Below are 19083 nucleotides of genomic sequence, written 5' to 3'. Positions count from 1 at the left end.
AATAAAAATTAAAAAAAAAAGAAAAAAAGAAACTCATCTCCATTGGGATCAAGCTTCACCTATCACCCTGCTCAGGATATGGGTGGCTCCTCTAAGCGGGGTTCAACCGAGTCCTTATGAAATTGTGTACCAGTGATCATTTCAGGCTACGATTGGGATGGGAGATATGTATATAGATCAAGAAGTGAAGGTAAAGAAATATGTGCAACATTTAAGCCAGACCTTAGCTGTACTGAATGACCCTGCCTGTATTAAAGACTTCTCCTACACAGGTTTGCTGCATTCCTTTGAGCCTACAGATAAGGTGCTACTCAAGACTTGGAAGACAGGATCTCTAGAAAGCCAACTAGGGGAAAAGTGGACTGAACCTTGGGACGTGCTCCTCACCATCCCCACCACAGTGAAACTGGCAGAAATAAAACCTTGGATCCATCACACAGGGTAAAGAAAGCACCAGAGGAGCGATGGACTGCTGAACATCAAGAAGACCTGAAAGTCATCTTCTGAATACAATGACTTACATTCTTTAATTACTTTTTGCTTAACCCCATGTTATGGAGAACTTATTCCTTTCAAATGGGATGAAAATATTTGGGTATATTCAGCAGAAATGTTCTAAACATCTCTGAATTTTGCCTCGCAGGAAGAACTTATGTTGAACCAACTTTCACTTCATATCTTGTAGGTGTTTGTACTCCCCTAGAAAGCCTTTGAAATTATACTTAGTTTAGGGATATCAATAAGAAAATAACCTACTCTGATAGTTATAACTGGGGACCTGTGGTAACTCTAAAGGACAGGGAAATGTTTTCCTTAAAAGTCACTAACATAGCTCCAGCTGGAGAGTGTGCAATTTTGGTCAACTGTACTAAAAACCGTCTTGTGCTTTATCAGAGCTTGCTGTTGCATGCAATGTGACCCCTTATGTGGATCTGCAATTAAATGTATTCCTAAGCCCCCTACCAGAGGGTCTAATGCTAAGATATGTACTCAACAGCAAAATGAATACTTCCATATGAAACTGATCTCACAGAAATAAGATAGTTTAGACTAACAGTGGGGGAAAGGTGGGAGACTCAAGAGTTGGAAAATTTTAGTTTCAGGTAACAGCTCATAATCAGTGCACGTACAAGCTATTGTTCTGGGAACTGAAGGTATGACCCATCCTGATTCCAGGAGACCGTGAGCAGTTCCACCTTTGTGCCTCAGGAGGCCTGCAAGCCGTCAAGATGGTATCAGAGCCACCATGCTCCAGGGTGAGACACCCACTGCCCACGGCACAGATGGAAGAATGCAGCTGCTTTTATCTGATTGACTTTTTCCCTGAGTTCCAAACCCCTTACCTACACTTCTTGTAAAACTGGTCAGTTTAAAATGGAATTTAAGACCATCTGTCAGGGTACAAACCTGCTGTCTTCTCAAATTACTGACCACATGAATAAAGCTCCCATAAAGATTCAAAAAAGAAAAAAAAAGAATAAGACAGATCCATATGACCCACTATGGAAGGTTCTCCATGATATATTGTTAAATAAACAATAAAATATCAAATGCTATGTGCATTGTGTTTCATTTGTGTGAAAAAAGAAACAGGAAATACGTAAGTTCATAGGTCCACTTAGGCTCAGATGTGTGGGGGATACCTGTGGAGGGCTGCCCGAGCTCTGCAGCAGCGAGCACCTCCAAGGAGACACCTGGGGACAAGAGGGATGCTCGTGTTTCTCTGAGTACCCTTTCATACTGTTTGAGAAAAAATTTTTTACAGTACACACATACTGGCTCTTTACTACATACATAATACATAAGCATATACTAATGTGTTTCCACACAGCCTGCTTTCCACTCCTATTAAGTACAAAGCAGTTGTTTGCCCTAACCATGAGAGTTTCTGGAAATTGGAGTGATAGGAGTAGGAAGATCTTTATAAATGTCCTCACTGCTGGAGTCACTAACTCTCATGTGTTTGCCTTCACCTGTAGGAGTTGTCGAACGATCAGATGGGGCTACGGGAAGTGAGGGCCCCGAGCTCCCTGCACAGTGGAGTGGGGACAGGGAGGCCGGAAAGGCTGTGGTCTGAGCGGCAGAACGCTGGCACCTGAGGTTGAGGAACTGCCAGTAACTGGGCTCTCGTTTCCTCTGTGGATTCTCATCACTCACAGTGAAGTCCTTGAACTTGGGGTTTCTGCATCTATTAAATGGTGACAGCAATATCTTCTTTCTAGGTTCTTCAGAGGAATAGGGATGAAAGCATCTGGCACAGTGCCTGGCTCAGCTGTAGCTGAATGCAGCGTGTTTTGCAGTCACCCTGACTGACTGCTCCTCAACGTGTCCGAGAAGGAGGTGCGTAATCAATCTTAGAGTGTCCCGGATGATGTTGGATGAATGTCCTGGGTTTAAATTCAGACTCTGATGTTTAGAGGAGGTTATTAACAGAAGTGTCTTTGCTCTCGTTTGACATTAGTCTTAGGCTTTATTCCCTTCAGTGTGGACATCTTTGCCACCAATTGGAGAGAACCAGCCTGAGACTGAAGCCAACACAAAGGATCTGAAAGTGGTAGGGCAGAGGAATAAGGGAGTAAGGTGTGGTTTCTAAAGGAAATTCTGGTGCTTTCACCTTACAAGTAGGAAAGGACTCAGCGGGAAAGCCCATAGCTACCCACCATGCTTAGCGTGATACACTGGGGTAGGGGGGTGAACGGTAGCAGGGTGGGGAGAGGGCTGGAAGGACTCAAACAGGCCATTGCTCGTACTTAGAGTGGGCTCTGTGAAATGCCTTGTGTGGGCAGCTGGAAGGTGAACGATGAGCTGGGTTCCCCAGGAGGGTCTTCAGAGAAATGAGACTAGAGGGAGTCTTTGTGAAATAATTAAAGGACTTCAGTAGCAGTGTGGAGATGGGGCCCATGGTCATCCCCCCTCCATTCTCCTAGCCTGGACTTTGCACAGCCTGGCCAGACTTCCATATGACCTAGATCTTTCCTCACTCCCTCAGGAGTGGGTGGTGGAAAGGTGACAGTCCCACTCACTAGTGGTTCAAACTTAAATCAGCCAGTTAGTACTTCTGCCCTGGCTGCTGGGGCCCTTTGCCTTCCCAAAGAGCCTCTTCCCTATTAGGGTGACTAGTTATCCCAGTTTTCCCAGGATTGTCTCTGTTTAGCACTGAAAGTCCCACATCCTGGGAAAACCCTCTATCCCAGACAAACCTGCTGGCTGGTCACCCCAGAATGGAGAATCAGCACTCCTACCTAGTAGGTGACTCATGTTTGAGAGCGCCGTGCTGATGCTGGAAGCACAGGACTAAATATGTCAGCTCTGGGCTGTGCCTGGAGGAACTGGGTGTCTGACAGCAGTGGTGGGATCGAAATGGACCATTTCAGAGAGACGTGGTGTGACAGAGACAAAGGCAAGCAGAGGTCCGAGGGGCTGTCTCATACAGTACTGTAAGGAAGAAGCTGTGGAGGGGCTTGTGAACTAGGCATTGGTAAATGATGGTGTTTGTGGATGGGAGAGGGTGGGGGTGGAAACGAACACTGCAATAGGGCCAGGAGCTTGCAGAGACATAGTGTGATGAAAACCTGGCACTTGGGGGAGTAGTGACAGCTCCTCTAATTCCCACCAAACATTTGCAGGGCCAAGGGCAAGTGCACAGACAGAAGCCTATAGATCATGTGTCTAAATATTTAAAAATTAAATCAGGCACAAGCTCTTAAATAGACATCCTCTCTTCTTTTCCCTTGACAAACACACTGTCATACCACTCTGGGATGCCAGAGTAGAGACTGGAATTCCCAGGCTCTCTGTTGCTCTGGCTGGAAGGAGACCAGCCAAGAAGGGCTGGGCCCAGGTCTGGCTCCCATACCTTCTTCCTACCCCCAAATCTGCTTCTTTCTGTACTACTAGGGGTCTCACACACACGGCCCCTGACACAGCATCACAAACTGTCCATGTCCCTTGCAAACAGCTCGCTTGTTCCCGGGGCCGAGGACAATGACACTGGTTGGGGGAGGGGGTGCGGGGAAGAGGCCTGAGCAGGCCCTGGAAGTGGGCAGGGAAGTCTCAGGTCGAGTATGGTTTGGGATGGGTACAGACTCGGGGTGGGCACGTTCCCGAGGGCCCTGCAGACTCTGCCCCGTGGAGTGGGGGGCTCTGGGTAAGGCCAGGGAGGGGCTTTCCTGCCTGGGTGTTAGAATGATACTGAGTGGTAAGGAGTTCCCAATGGCTGGAATGCTGTCATATTCAAGTAAACAGTAGTGGTGGAGGCTGGTTCCTATTACTATGAGAGATGACAAAATTAATGGCTCCACATTTTGTTTTTTAGGAAGAGAAATGTCAGAAATGACCTGGGAAATGGCCTGCCGCTCTTCTTACCCCGTTTGTGCAAAAGTTGGGCATGTCCAAGTTGATGTGTGGAAGCTGGCCTTTTGGTCCAATAAAACTGAGAAGCTAGAAATGAACAGGACCTAAGCTACACACCCTCTGGGGTTGTCAGAATGGGAAACTGGCCACTTGCAGGTGAGTCAGCTTCCCTCTGGCAATACCCCACGGCTCATGTGAAGTGAGTAACCCTTCTGAAGTAGAGATGTTATTTCCTTGTCCTCCCATTAGATGCCCCAGGTTGTGTATTAAGCAATGACCCAGACTTTCAAGGCTATGACATCGTACAGCAGGGGGTGCTAAAGGAGCTTGATTCTTCCCGAGGCTGCTGGACGCCTCAGATTCTAACTTCCTGGTCCCAGCCACAGCATATGCTTGAAACGTTTCCTATTAACAGATTACACAGAACAGCTATTTTCAACCAGTATGCCACAGGCCTTTTCAAAACATGCAATACCTATTTAGTAAGGGGCACCGAACTCTTTTCCCTTAGGTTTCAAATAAAAAAAAAATGACAACAGCTAACACAGTAGCTGTCCAGTGTAAATGAATAAAAATTATACCTATTTTTTGTCAGATTGACAAAAAAAGATATATTTTTGGTATCCTGCAAAATTTTAGTAATTAGTTTGTGGGCCATGAGATGAAAAGGTGGAAACTTGCTGACAGAATAATTACATAAAAGTCATAATTTTCAAAATTAACAAAAAAAGGTGCTGCTGAATTCTCAGCCAAACATTCTAAAAAAATAGAATTAGTTGATGTCTTGGATGTCAAGAATTAAACAATAAGAAAACACAGTCATGTTCCTGATATAACCAGTTTTTCCATTAGTTGTCTAAATTCAGAGTGTTTCATTTTAAAAATTGCACACCAAGCCAACTCTCCTGTGCACTGACCAGCTTGCTTGAAGAGTCAGATCAAGGGCTGTGAACTGGGGAGGGAGGGAGGGCCAAAGGGGCCTGCTTCCCCAGGAGAAGGTTAGTAGACAGCCAGGAATCGGGGAGGGGTACATGAGGACCTCCAGATAGAGAGGGAAGGGAAGCAGAAGAACCACTGCCTCTGTAAGGGGAACTGATGGAGGCAGAGGGAGTGGAACCAAATCAACCAACAGGTGATGAAAACAGAGGAAGAGGGGTGCCAGGAATGAAAAGACCTAAAGTAGTAAAAGAATATGTATAGACAGGACTGATTTGCATGATTTGTCATCCTTTTAGTCCAGTTACCTTCTCAACTGTTATAAATTCCTTCCATATGAAATCTGTTTTTGCTAGATAATGCAGTGAGCAAACAGCAGTTACAAAATTTTGGAGAAATTAGTTTTGAATTGCCCTTCAAATACAAAATTAATGGCACTGGCCAGCCAGTAGAAGGACTGGATTTTTTTTTTTTTACTTTCATCCAAGGACTTTTTTTTGCATTGATTTTAAAGAGAAAAGAAGGGAGAGAGAGGGCAAGGGAAAGAAACACCAATGCAAGTGAGAAGCACCAATTGGTTGCCTCTTGCACACAGACCTACCAGGGATCCCACATGCCTGGAATGGGGAGCAAACCTGCAAGCCAGGTATGTACACTGACTGGGAATCGAGCCTACAACCCTTATGTTATGAGAAGATGCTCCAACCACTGAGCCCCATCAGCCAGGGCAGGACTGGAAATTGAATTACTGTATTTTCAGGACTGTAAGATGCACCTGACCATAAGACGCACCTAGGGTTTAGAGGAATATCGGGGGAAAAAATTCTGAAGCAAAAAATGTGGTAAAATATTTAGTAGCGTGTGACCCTGCTCCACTGCTGCCCCCCTCTCCACAGCAAGCCAGGCAAACCACGTTCAGACTATAAGATGCACCCTCATTTCCCCCCCAATTTGGAAAAAGTGTGTCTTATAGTCCAAAAAACATGGTTATTTCCCACAATTCATTAGGTGATGAATTGTGGTGCTTGAGTCACTGAGTCACAATACATACTGTGACCAACTACATGCTTTTGAAGATAATCAGCTGAGGTTAGAGTATAGTCTGTGACAATGGAACAGATTTTTTTTTTAATTTTTGTTTTATTTTGTTGTTCAAGTAGTTTTCTGCCTTTTATTCCCATCCCAGCCCACGCTCCCCAGCCCTCCCCACCTCCCTCCCATTTCCACCCCTACTCCCCTAGTTTTGTCCATGTGTCCTTTGTATTTGTTCCTGTGAACCTTTCCCCTTTTCCCCTGAAATTCTCTCTCCTCTCCCCTCTGGTCACTGTCAGCCTGTTCTCTATTTTAGTGTCTTTGGTTATATTTTGCTTGTTTTGTTGTTTAGGTTCCTGTTAAAGGTGAGATGGTATGGTATTTGTCTTTCACCACCTGGCTTATTTCACTTAGCATAATGCTTTCCAGCTCCATCCATGCTGTTGCAAAGGGTAGGAGCGTCTTCTTTCTTTCCGCTGCATAGAATTCCATTGTGTAAACGTACCATAGTTTTTTGATCCATTCATTTACTGATGGGCACCTAGGTTGCTTCTAGCACTTGGCTGTTGTAAATTGCGCTGCTATGAACATTGGGGTGCATAGGTTCTTTTGGATTGGTGTTTCAGGGTTCTTAGAATATAATCCTAGCAGTGGAATTCCCTGGCCAAAAGGCAGATCCATTTTTAGTTTTCTGAGAAAACTCCATACTGCAGGTATTTTCTTTATGTGAAAAATTACTAGCTATACTGGTAATAGCACTAAATTATAATTTCAGTCTGTATCTTTTAAAAAGATTTTTACATTTAGTTTTAGAGAGAAGGGGAGGGAGAAACTTCCATGTGTGGTTGCCTCTCGTATACCCACTACTGGGGACCTGGTCCCCAACCCAGGCTTGTGCCCTGACTGGGATTGAACTGGTGACCCTTTGGTTTACAGGCTGGCACTCAGTCCACTGAGCCACACCAGTCAGGGCTTCAGTCTGTGTTCTTTAAAAAAATTACAAACTCTTAAAAACTGATTTTATAGGGCAATATCCCAAGATATAAGAAGAGCCAAACGCCCAAAGTATGGAGGCCTCAGGAAGATTTGCAATGAATCTGGGGAAGCTGAGCCTGACACGGCCTCCTAGAAGCTGCCATTGTAACCACTGCCATCCTACAACTGAATTGCTTTGTCATGTCTTTCCTCTTCACTCTGTTAGGCTTACATTAAGCATTACTCTCTGAGGTGTTGAGAAGGAACAAGACATGGATGTTGGGCAGCCCTGGGTTGGAATCCTGATTGCGTCTGGCTCTGGGATCTGCTCAAAGTCACTATAAATGTGGATAATGACACCTACTTCCCAGGGCTGTTGGGAAGGACTGGATGAAAGAGTGTGCAAAGACCACTGTCAAGTGCCTGGTACTCCACAAATGTGGTTTGTTTCCTGTGGGTGAGTATAGCAGAGTACTTCCAATACTCTGTGATTCATCTGATACTGTCAGGCCTATCCAAAGCAGCGAATTAGCAGGAGACTTCAACTACTCTTATTCTGTTTTTTTTTTTAATGGTCATATTCCATTTGAGTATTAAGCATGTAGGCAGGTATCATGGAATGCAATGAAAGAGGAAAAAGAAGTGAGTTGTGGGAATACTGTGTGAAATAATGCTGTAACTCACACAGATAAAACAGCTGCTTGGCTGTAAGAAGAATTACCACTAAAACATTTAAAAAGAGACTTAACATAGGAACAAGCTATTTTAATCAAGCAAAAACAAAGTTATATTCATTATTTCTAAAAATAAAATTAGACTTTTTCCAACCCTTAACATCTGCATTTAATAATATCTTCTAGCCAAAATACAGATGCTAAAACAGCAAATTACAATATATCTTGTACAGCATACAGTTATGTTCACTGCTTACACTTACTTTAATCCTAGTTGGTCATTAGGTACTCAATGCATACTTAAACATCACTCATCATAAAGTTTTCACAATTAACAAAAAATCTGACAAGGCTGTCTTAAAACGGCTCTGCTATAAATTGTATAGAATATACAGAATTACAAAGTCAAGTATTTTTTATCAAAATATACACCCCTCCCTGAAACTAACACAAGCTGTCAACATTTTAAACGAATAATACAATTATAGAAAATATTTGCAAAATTATTTTTTCATGTATAAATATTCTGCCATATTTACTTTGGTCTAGAATTATCAGCATACAAGTCCACTTTAAAAATATCCACATGTAAGGGCTGGGAGACATCACTACATGTAGTCTAATTTCATATTTGGAGTTACCTCAAATCAAAATGACTAAAATACACAATTATTTTTCTTGATTAACAATCCTAATTGAGTTAAAACAAATTAGTAGATCACAAGATTGCTTATTTGATATTCTAATTATCAATTCAAAAATGATTTTCATAAGCCCTTTGTGACAATCTTTAACAAAACCCAAATGAATAGTGCAGGTATACATATATACAATGTATAAAATAAAGTTGAATTGCTTGCATTTTCTTCTATTACATAATACTGTATGTGAGTGAACGTAGATGAACAAAAGATAAATGCAGATACAATATTGGGGTTACTTAACAGTAAAGTACTACAGCATTCAGAGGTCAGCTTTGATCATGTCCATTTCTGGGTGTGTAAATGCTTTCTTGCCCACCCAAATCCATATTAAGTCTTCTTCATGGTGACATCACATCAGGAGAGAGAAACTGGAGTCCTGTGAGCTACTTCTTCATAGTGGTAACCTCGCAACGCTGGACACCTTGGGTTTCCATCTATCAAATCCCAAGAACACGAATGGCTGCAGGCTACCCTTGAACCGGTTTCCGGATTCTGTTCAGACTGGTGATCAAAGGGTAGGAATGTTTTCTCTCTGCCTCCTATCACGGCAGTTTAAAAAGTAAGACTCATGAGTTCCAGCTTCCCAGGAACCTAGTCCAGATGACAGAACATCCTGTAGGGCAATTAGACTTTGAGGGCAGTGTTGACGGGATGGGTCAGCGTAAAAGAAAACTGTGAAACTTAAGTGGGTGTTTTAGCAAAGGGGCTAGATGTCTGCAAACATGAAGACAAGGCATCTGACTTTGAGGATATATTTGAGTCATGTAAGTGATGGAACCATATCTCCCTGATCCACATTTTATCTCCCTCCCCAACCCCAAGCAAAGCTACTATTTGAGGCAAGGAAGGTCATCCCTTCCAGTTGCTGGCTCAAGTCCTTCATGGGTGGGGCGGGTGTGTGTTTCTGTTGTCCTTTTGTTTTATATTAATATATACTTGTGGGATGTGCAATCTCCAAGGAAGCTGATCATGGTAGGGGTTAGATTTTCTGTCCCTTTCAAGTGTCTGGGCACTGACCACTGTGTGCATGCCTTGCGCTAACTTTCCTGGACACACCTTCAGTGGAATAGGAGGTGTCAGGTTTTACTTGAACCCTTGAGACTGGTTAAGTCTGTCTGGAACAGACTTCCACATTTATGGCCTTGTGATGGATGGAAGACTACGGGGAGTTTCAGAAGAATTTGACCCTTTTTCATTTCCTGAGGTGAGGCCATTGCAAAGTAATACACAGCACAGGTAACCACAGGTAAATTCTGGGAAGGCTTTCCCCCATAGATAAGGCATGACCTATGTTTTCTGTGACTTGGACAGACCAATTCAAATAACAGCTCAGCCATAACATCAAGAGAACAGCATTCCATCTAAAAGCATACACATGCTCTTCAGTCATATTCAAAATGCTTCCTACTGGTTTTTACATCAGTCCTCATTATTTGCAGACCTATTGCTCATCATTATAATTCTCTACAGGGGACACGGACAGTTAAAAGTCATAGTGATTTATATATGTATTTTACAAGGTTTGTGTTGCAGAAAAGTAGTTCTAATATATGAATGTCCTACTTAGGTTACTCATTTCACACGTATTTTTAGCTATATTAAGTATTTAATATGTATCCATTAAATTTAAACAATTTTCAACAGCGCAGAAGCTGAATGGGAATGACTGTTACAGCTCATTTACCTTTTAACTTATGAAGATGACATTTTCATGATGTCTAACCCTTTTCTCCAGTGACTAAAGACAGTTTAGCAGCCAGTTCCTATTAGCACTTACCAGAAAGTTTTAAATTAGGCTAAAATGAAACTTTTTTTCCACTGGCAGAAATACCACAGCTAAGAACTTCATAAACTTTCACAAGATACTTGGGATATTGGCGAAGTCAGCTATTTTGTTTTTGCGCACTTTGCAAGATGTTAACGCTAAAACCCAAAGCAGATATTAGGATCCTCTTTCTGGAATTTTCACAAATAAGATTTTTGTTTTACAATTTACTCCTTCATGACTGTTATGTGAACAAAACTAAACTTAAAAACAAAACCAGAAGAAAATAGCTAACTAAAAAATAATAATAAACAAACCCATCAACTTATATTTTTGATTTTCCCCCCCAAGTATCGCCATTCAAAGGCTTCCAACAATGGTTTGTACATTATCCTTTTGGTCATTGTCTTCTGAATCCATGAACTGTGGATTCTCCAGCGGATCTGAGTTTTCCTGGTACATATCACCTTCCGATTTCTCCCGCTGACTCGGGCTTTTGAATAAGTGTTTCTTCTGGTGCATGCCAAGGGCAGCAGCTGTTTTGCAAATTTTGGGGCACTGGAAGCAGGCAAAGCCCTTACCGTTGTGCTCCCGAATATGCCTCTGCTCGTGATTCCTTTTTGTGGAGAGGTACAAAAAACTCTGAAAGCAGAACTGACAGTGGTAACGCTTCTCGCCAGTATGGATTCTTTCGTGGATTTTGAGGGTCTCGTTCAGGGTGAACGCCTTGTTGCAATACTGGCAGATGAACTCCTTGACGCCTAGGTGGATGCGTTCATGCTTCTGTAAGTTTCCCTGCACAGAAAAGCACCGCCCACAGGTCTTGCATTGGTACGGCTTCTCTCCGGTATGACACCTCATGTGCATCTTGAGTGTGGATGGGCTCTGGAACTGCTTGGCACAGAGCTCGCAGGTGTATGGCCGGGCAGTGACGTGCCGGTGGGGCCTGCCTTGGTTTCCAGCCCCCGAGGCCTTGTCTCCATCACAGAGCTCACACTGCAACTTGGGCATCTCTTTATTTTCTTCTTCCTCAAAGGCCTTCTCCTGAGGAGCCTTTCCCACAGCGCAGTCCAGTTCTGCCGGGTATTTATACTTACTGCTTGGGCTCCTGTTTTCATGTTCTTTCCTCCAGTTGACTTTCCTCATTTTTCGCAACTGCCTGGATTTCTTTTTGGGTTTGTAGTTGTAGTAAGGGCGCCACGGCTTGTCGGTGGAATCCTGGTCACTTGCGTCATCGAACATTTCACTCATATCCACACACTCGGATTGGCAAAGCTCGAGCGGGCTGTCTCTGTTGGTTTCCGGGTCACTCTCTCGTGGCAAAGTCTCTTCCTGCACTTGATACTTGGGTCTTCTTCCTCTTTTATAGAACAATTTAGATCCCAGGATATGCCTTTTCACAATGGCTTCATTCCCAATTTTGACTGTTATTTGGCAAAGAGGTGCGACATTGCTGTTTGTGGAGGTTCCGGGGAGAGCAGGTTTTGCGATGTAGGTTTCAATTTTACTGGTTTCTTTAATGACATTTGTGGTTTTGCTCAATGACTCTCCGGGGTCAGCAACATAGCTTGATTCTTCTGGCATCTCTCCCCTGTTACATGGGACGGTTTTCTTTTTCTCCTTAATGCTTTTGGGTCTGCTGACCACTCTCCCCACTTTGTCTGGCTCAGGTTTGCTATCGCCTTGCCCGGGCTGACTGACAGGTGGATCTGAAGGGGCTCTGTGGTTGGTGCTGGACATGGCAGCCACAGAGGCACTGTGCATGATTACCGATGAAAACTGGCTGCTGTGTACGATGACCGAGGGCGCTGAGCCACTGTAGCTGATCACGGAGGCTGAGTTCTCACTGCCATTACTCAGAGGCAAAGTGGGCATGTTCCCAGCCGGGAGGTCTGAACTGACAGCGTTTTCAGTGGAAGAAACTGACACCTCTGTTGAATAAAAGTTATTGTCAAGATCAACTTTCAAGGGCTCCTCTCCCCATTTGGTCCCCTCTGCATTTTGGATATTGGCAGAAATGGGTCTGTCCCGACATGTGGATGTTTCCAGTGGGACAGCTGGACTGTTGGTCATGGTGTTTGCGCTGTCTTGGAAATTCAGTGTCGGTAATTCAGAGCTACATGGATTCTGAATAACATAGGGACCAGGTGCAGGCTCATTCATCTGCCTGTTTTCTCGAGCATTTTCATAGGAAGAATTTCGGTAGCTCTTATAAGGAGCCCTCTTGCATTTCATAGGCAGGAGCCTATAAAGTTTATACGGATAGACAGTAGGTTTCAAGCCTCCATTTGCGGTTTTTTTATTGATGGAAAGTCTATGATCTATGGCATGGAAAGACTTCTGATGGTTTTTGAGAATGTAGTAGGTCATGAAAGTTTCAAGGCAGAAAATGCACTGATACCGCCTTTCTCCTGTATGCCAAACTTCATGTCTTGTCCTGTACTCCGCCAGTGCGAACACTTTGTTGCAGTAATGGCAAGGGTATGTTCTTCTCCACGAGTGGACATTTGCATGTCTGCGAAGGCTGGATAAAGTCACATAACTACGCTTGCATACAGCACAACTGTACAGCATTTGCCCATTAACAAATTTAACCATGTGGTCCATTTCTGGCAAGGTACTTCCAGTACTGGAAAATTCACCAAGCCTGTTTCCAGATAATAAAGACTCTGGACGTGTGAAGGAAGCTCCGTTTTGTCCAATGGTAGGATAGTTTTCTAAAAAGCGTGGATTTCCTCCGGGAATGGGCATGTGGCTTGACCGCATGCAGATCTGTTCGTGCCGATCCAGTCTGTTTGGGGTGCTGAACTGTTTGTTGCAGTACTTGCACACCAAAGGCTCCTGGGTCGGCTTGTGCAGCTGCATGTGGGCACCCAGCAAAGTACTACTGTCAAAGGATTTGGAGCAAGAGCTACAGTTGTAAATGAGAGGTGGAACCTCCGCTGCTGGCGGCCCAGGGACGTCAGAGGACTTGTTTTCATCTTCCCTGGGAAGAAGGACCTCTCCTTCATTGTTGGGAGACTTTGAACCAGAAAGAACGGCAGCTGGCTGTGGACTGCTTTCCTGATGAACTTCCACGTTGGTTACTGGTGGGGGTGGCATCTCTTCTGTGGTTGGTTCAGAATCCTGGGGCATGGAAAGTGTCTTTGGCTTCCGGCATGTTTTCGGTTTTGCAGTAAGAGCCTCGCCATTTTCTTTCCCTGTTTTATCGGGTGAGCTGCCAGCATGTTCACATACAGGCTGACTCCGGTACGCCTCGGCCACGGAAGAAACAGCATAGGAGTGCTCCGCCAGGGTGCGGACAGGCTCTGCCTCGTGACAGACATCAGTCCTCTCCAGGCAAAGGCTTGTGGTTCTCATGGAGTCGGAGACCTTTTTGAAACTTGCCCTCAAGTCCAGTGGGGAAAACATGTTATTACTATTTTCCGTTTCAATGATGGAAAACGCATTTGTGATCCTTGGCCCGTTAGTGATGGCTGGTTCTTCATGCCTTTTTTCATTTTTTTCTTCTTTAACCACTCCCTTTTCAGTAATGCAGAATACATAGGGGCCTGGGGAATTTGAGAAGCTGCGATCGGTCAAATCTTCTAAGAAGGAGATTCCCAGCTTTTTTCCTGCAGCTGCAAGATCAGTGACTGTTTCCTGTCTCTTGACGACGACTGTGGAGCTGTAGATATAATTAAGGATTTCTGTAAACACTTCGGCTTTGAGATCATCCAGCTCCAGGACATGGCTGGAAATACAGATTGTATGGCTCCAAAAGATATTTTTGAAATAAAGGCTCGAAGCAGCCAGGACATTGCTGTGGGCTTTGAATTTGGTGTCTTCGACAATGATAGTGACATCACATAAAATGCCTCGGATGCGCTGCTCATTTAAAATGGAGAGCACTGTGTCACTGTGAAAGTCGTCCTTGAGGTCCCTGGAGAGGGACATGACTGTCATCTGAAACAGAGGAGAGAAATAGTCAGACTCTTCCCCAAATAGCCTCTTTATTTCTGGATTATTTTCAACCTCTTTGAAAACAATCTGTGTATGAAAGGAGATGTTCTTATCTCATACTGTTGTTGCTTACAAGACTTGGAGTCCACATGAGGAGCTAAATCTTTATTTTGCTCCAGTTTGTTTCTTATGCTGTTGCTAAACTATTACAATTGGAACGCCTCTCAGAACTCTTTCTCCGAAGGTGTAGCTATATGCACATGTCTGAATGTGGGGGGAAGAGGTCCTCCCAAGTGTTAAGGGTCTCGCCATCACTCGGCTGCTGCGTGGAACCCCTAGAGCTGGGCAGTGCCACAGTCCTACCACAAGCCTCCTGCCTATTTTCAAAGACAGCCCCGATGATCTGATCCAAAAGCCATTCATAAAGCTGGAAAAGGATTTCTAAAGAGTTTTCCTAAGTAAGCAGTACCTGTACGCAAAGGTGTTGCCTGCTCATAGAAACAGCAAGGACTGGAGGACATTTCCTAATTTGTGGCTTCCAAGGGTCTCTCAATTAAAGTCACAGTCTGCATGACCACATCTGACCACTGGGGGCGCCCATCCCATTCCTCCTCTGATTTCCCTTCCATTAAAGCCAAAGTAAGTAAATAAAACAAACCAGGCAAAGGAGACTAGGGTTTTCAAAAAGAACTCTGAGAGGTACTGAAGGCAAACCAAAAATGAAACCAGGACAGTATGTATCTGAGTCTGCAGGCTGAGTCTCACCACAGGTTCCTAAATTAGCACAATTTAAAGGCACAGTGAGTGGCTTGTTCTGGTCTGAGGACCCTATTGCCGAGATGAGTTCCCAGAGACTAGTTCTTGCTCTTCTCTCTGTGTTCTATAATCAGCCTGGAATGGCCAGGGCCTACTAACTAATATTCCTGTGAGGAGCAGTCCAAAGCAGCGGCTTTTGTACTTACCTACAATAAATACGTAGTACAGTAGTGACCTAAGACACAAGTGAAATTGAAACTTGACCCTTCGTGGGAACGATGCATTCTGTCCTTTCTATTATCTTTCATTTTTAAAATACTAACATCAACTCACTAAACTAATTTCATTACACACTAATATACCACTCCTCCAGTTAAAACAAAATAAAACCAACAAATGAAAAACCCCTCTGGTGCACAGCATATACAAAGCAGACATTCATCCGGTCTCTCTGGCCCTCGACAAGTGACGCCCAGGAAGCCACACGGCTTGCTGCTACTTCTTTAACTCGCAGTGGCAATATCTTCCTAGCACTGGAGTATAATATTGAGCTCAAAGCATTTATTCAGGTGGAGAGACCAGATGGCCACATAAAGAACCTCCTTTTACCTTTTTTTGTGAAGCTATTATAAACTGTGCCCATTATATTACTTAGCATCCTTTATGCAAGGGTTCATTTGATAAATTCTTTTATCTCACTCAGCCATAAGAAAACGTATACTTTTACTAACACATTCTCTAATTCGGTTAATGGGAATACATCCCCAAGCTTCTCTTAATTCTTGAGACAAGTTAGAATGGACTTTTATCTGGACTTTTATTGTCAATGGTGGTGGCCATTGTGAGCCTGGGTTTCTGGTATGACAACTGTCTAGTTCTTCTACTCTTGTTTGCCCTGCCTTTAATGGTAATCTCCCACAAATCCTTTCTAGAGCTCTGGGGGGGGGTTAAAACTATAAATAAATGTAAAATGAAATGAAATGGTTACTGCTTCCTCTGTGCCCCTGAAGGGAGAGAGGGCCACCCCTGCACAGAATGCAGGTGTGTGTCCTTCACTGGGTTATAAATCAATAACATACTCTGCTGATGTTTCTTTTGTCTTCCTTGAGGTCTGTCTGTTCTGGGCTACTTTCTCTCCTGATTCTTACATTCTTACCCAGTTTGGTTTCTGTATTCTTCATCCAGCCTGACTGGATAGTCTCAGATCTGGCAAAACTCATATTATGTGGTTCAAAAGGGCGACTTCCCTTCTGGTTTAGTTCTATGCCGACGTCATCTATTTTGTCCTTTTATGTCAGAATCACTGCTTGTTCCAAAACACCCCACTTTAGGGCACTTTGAACCTCCTGTGAGGGTCTGCCTCTATTTGGGGAATACAGTATTTCACCTCAAGCTAATATAAATACTCTCAGGTGTCAGATTATAAGCCCCGCTCACTTCTGTGGGATTCTCTGATTCTTCTCTTAGATTGGTCAGTTAGAATGGTTAGCAAAAGGCCAACTATCAACACTTAGTAAGAGCTCAGTCTCGAAGTCAGAGTAACATATATTGTAGAAAGCATCATTATAGGTCATGAGAACATCCTTATAACGTTGGAAAATCCAAACATGACATCTTTCAGGAGACTCTACCACTGAGTGACAGAACCCTTCACAAATCAGTTACTGGGTAGTACCTGGATGTGCCTTCTTGGCACACACAAAATAACCTCCATTTCTGTATTGCTTTTACCCAGCAGATGTGCTCATGACTGGAGTGGTCAGACTCAGTGCTCAGAGCTGGAGGGACTGAGGGGAGCAAGGCAAGCCTCTGCCCTCCAGGGGCGAGAGTCCAGGGAAAGAAAGAAGCCTGGCAACTGACAACTGGAAGCCATGATGGTAGGCCTTACACTAAAGGTGTGTACAGAGTGTCACAAGATGACATGACAATTTATTATTTACAGGGGTCCTGGAAGACTTGGCCTTAGTTAACACACAAAAGATGGGTGTGGGTGGGGCAGTCTAAGCAGAAGGAGCGCTGGGAAAAACCAACAGAAAATGAGCATACTGTACGCAGGGACTGATGAGTATTAGGTCTGGGGAGGTCAGGAGAGGGTGTGTGCACTCTTCTGTCCCCAGTGCCCTCAGCAGTGCTGGGTGCACAGCTGGCCTCGGCACCTGTCTATAGAGTGTGATGAGCTAGGAAAGAAAGGGTCAGCCCAGGCCATGAAGGGCCCTAAAGGACTCCCACAGTAAATTTTATGCCTTAGGCAAAAATGAACTGCTGAAAGGCATGAACAGATTTGAATGAAGGGGAAAAAATCACTCAGGCGGCGGCATGCTGAAGGGATCAGAGGGAGGCAAGCTGCATGCAGGAGACCAGTTAGTGAGGACATGCTGGGGTCCAGGTAAGCAACAGCCCATCCACCCCATAGCGACAGCCTGGGGATGAGCAGATGGCCGCACCCTCTGCCAAGGACTGGGGGGTAGTGGTAGCTGAGTTCAAAATATACTTCAATCCTCTCATCAATATTTACTGAACAATTGCTAAGTATAAGGAATCAGGCTAAACGCCACAGGAAGACAAGAGCTCATTCCTCCTTTGAACAGATGTTACTGAATACCTGCTATACACTTTGGGACAGTAGCCCCCAAACCTGACTACACATTAAAATCACCTGGGAAGCTTTAAAAACAGTATAGATTCCCCCAAGGCCTGTGGTGTAGCAGGGGAAGTAAGATTTAAAGGAATGGAAAGTCTTTACTACTCTAGCACCCACCTCTCCAATCTTAACAGCACCCTTTACCTAAACCACCTCGTTGTGTCATAAAGAGCTTCCGGACCATGGGTTACCAGATGACCCCAGAAGGCGCTGCAGCTGAAAGTCATATTCTGCTTGTCCACAGTGCAAAGAAGCCATGAGCCCGAGGCCTGCAGACCGGAGGGAAGGCACCTAAGGCCATGGGCAAACCTGGTCCCCGCAGGTTCTGTTTGACTTACAGGTTTTGGAACCATGTTTTTGAAAAAGTGATGTTGAAAAATAGTAAGATTTAACATAAAAATCAATATACCTTTTCTTCAAAAAAATAGGAAGACAATGGGGTGGTTGCCTGCCTGGCAAGAGAACTGGGGCCTCGTGGGCATGCCCTGTCACACCCCGCCCCCCTTACAGCCTGTGTCACATAGGCACCGCCCCCAGGCGATTCTCACCCTGCGGCTGTGGGCAGCAACGTGACCGGCCCGTCTGTCAGCCAGTTTGGTCTGTGCAGCTGATAAAAACATTAAATAAAACATGGATGGACCCACAGGCCTCATCAGACATCCTTACTGTAAGGACAGCCCCAAAATCAAAATGAAGAGTTCTAAGTGAGCTCATGGTGGGGGTGGCAGTCATTCTCACATTCAAAATAGTATGCTTTGGCATTAAAAAGTGAAGTGAATGACCTCTTCCCTTACATTTCTTCATAGAGAGTAACTTGAAAACAGAAGTCTTAGGCACTCCTGCTAATGGAAAGCTCATGACAGACTTCAGAAAAAGAAATATAAGTTGCAAAGAAGATGAGATTTAATTCACATTAACTTTCTAAAATGCTTTCTAAAGAGCAAGTTTCATGCAGAAAATTTACTATTCTCAGTAGTACTACTGTGATGGAATAAATAAGCATGGAAAAAGCTAGCAAAAATGTTACAGATGCAAAATATTTTGGTGAAACAATGTTAAAAAAATAAACAAATTTGTAATTACATAACTGTGCTCATCTGACTTACATTACTATTTTCCTGAGCTTGTATTTCAGTTGTAAGAGATTTTAACATGTGTCTTCGGAACACACAAGTACACAGTATACACCCACATGTATGTACAAATAAATGTATGATTTATAAACATATGGACATATTCTATACATAATTTTATAAGCACATAAAAATATGGTGAACATAGAGTTTAGCACCCAAAACAGGACAC

The 19083-nt window shown here is 43.9% G+C and overlaps 1 protein-coding gene and 2 long non-coding RNA genes across 10 annotated transcripts in view; 2 read left to right on the top strand and 1 right to left on the bottom strand.

Moving 5' to 3' along the window:
- The window catches only part of LOC118501620, a 92246-nt gene extending 84494 nt beyond the window's left edge, over nucleotides 1-7752 (top strand). For both annotated transcript variants that reach the window (XR_004904254.1, XR_004904255.1), the window contains 4 exons: nucleotides 273-4509; nucleotides 5804-5935; nucleotides 7348-7461; nucleotides 7668-7752. This is a non-coding gene — a long non-coding RNA (uncharacterized LOC118501620). The remainder of the gene's footprint in view (nucleotides 1-272; nucleotides 4510-5803; nucleotides 5936-7347; nucleotides 7462-7667) is intronic.
- Nucleotides 7753-8046: 294 nt separating this feature from the next.
- Nucleotides 8047-19083, bottom strand: part of ZBTB38 (zinc finger and BTB domain containing 38) — a 76329-nt gene continuing 65292 nt past the window's right edge. For 5 of the 7 annotated variants that reach the window (XM_036030732.1, XM_036030733.1, XM_036030736.1 and 2 more), the window contains one exon: nucleotides 8047-14384. In XM_036030732.1, coding sequence (XP_035886625.1) covers nucleotides 10800-14384 — 3585 coding nt within the window. In that variant the 3' untranslated portion in view covers nucleotides 8047-10799. The remainder of the gene's footprint in view (nucleotides 14385-19083) is intronic. The other 2 variants (XM_036030734.1, XM_036030737.1) reach the window with 1 other exon arrangement.
- On the top strand, nucleotides 9832-17430 carry LOC118501619. Its single transcript, XR_004904253.1, has 2 exons — nucleotides 9832-9920; nucleotides 16873-17430. It is a non-coding gene; the product is annotated as an uncharacterized LOC118501619 (long non-coding RNA).

The sequence above is a fragment of the Phyllostomus discolor genome, chromosome 7 (assembly GCF_004126475.2).
Source record: "Phyllostomus discolor isolate MPI-MPIP mPhyDis1 chromosome 7, mPhyDis1.pri.v3, whole genome shotgun sequence".
Lineage (NCBI taxonomy): Eukaryota > Metazoa > Chordata > Mammalia > Chiroptera > Phyllostomidae > Phyllostomus > Phyllostomus discolor.
Note: the sequence above shows the minus strand (reverse complement) of the source record. Positions and strands in the feature narration are given on the sequence as shown.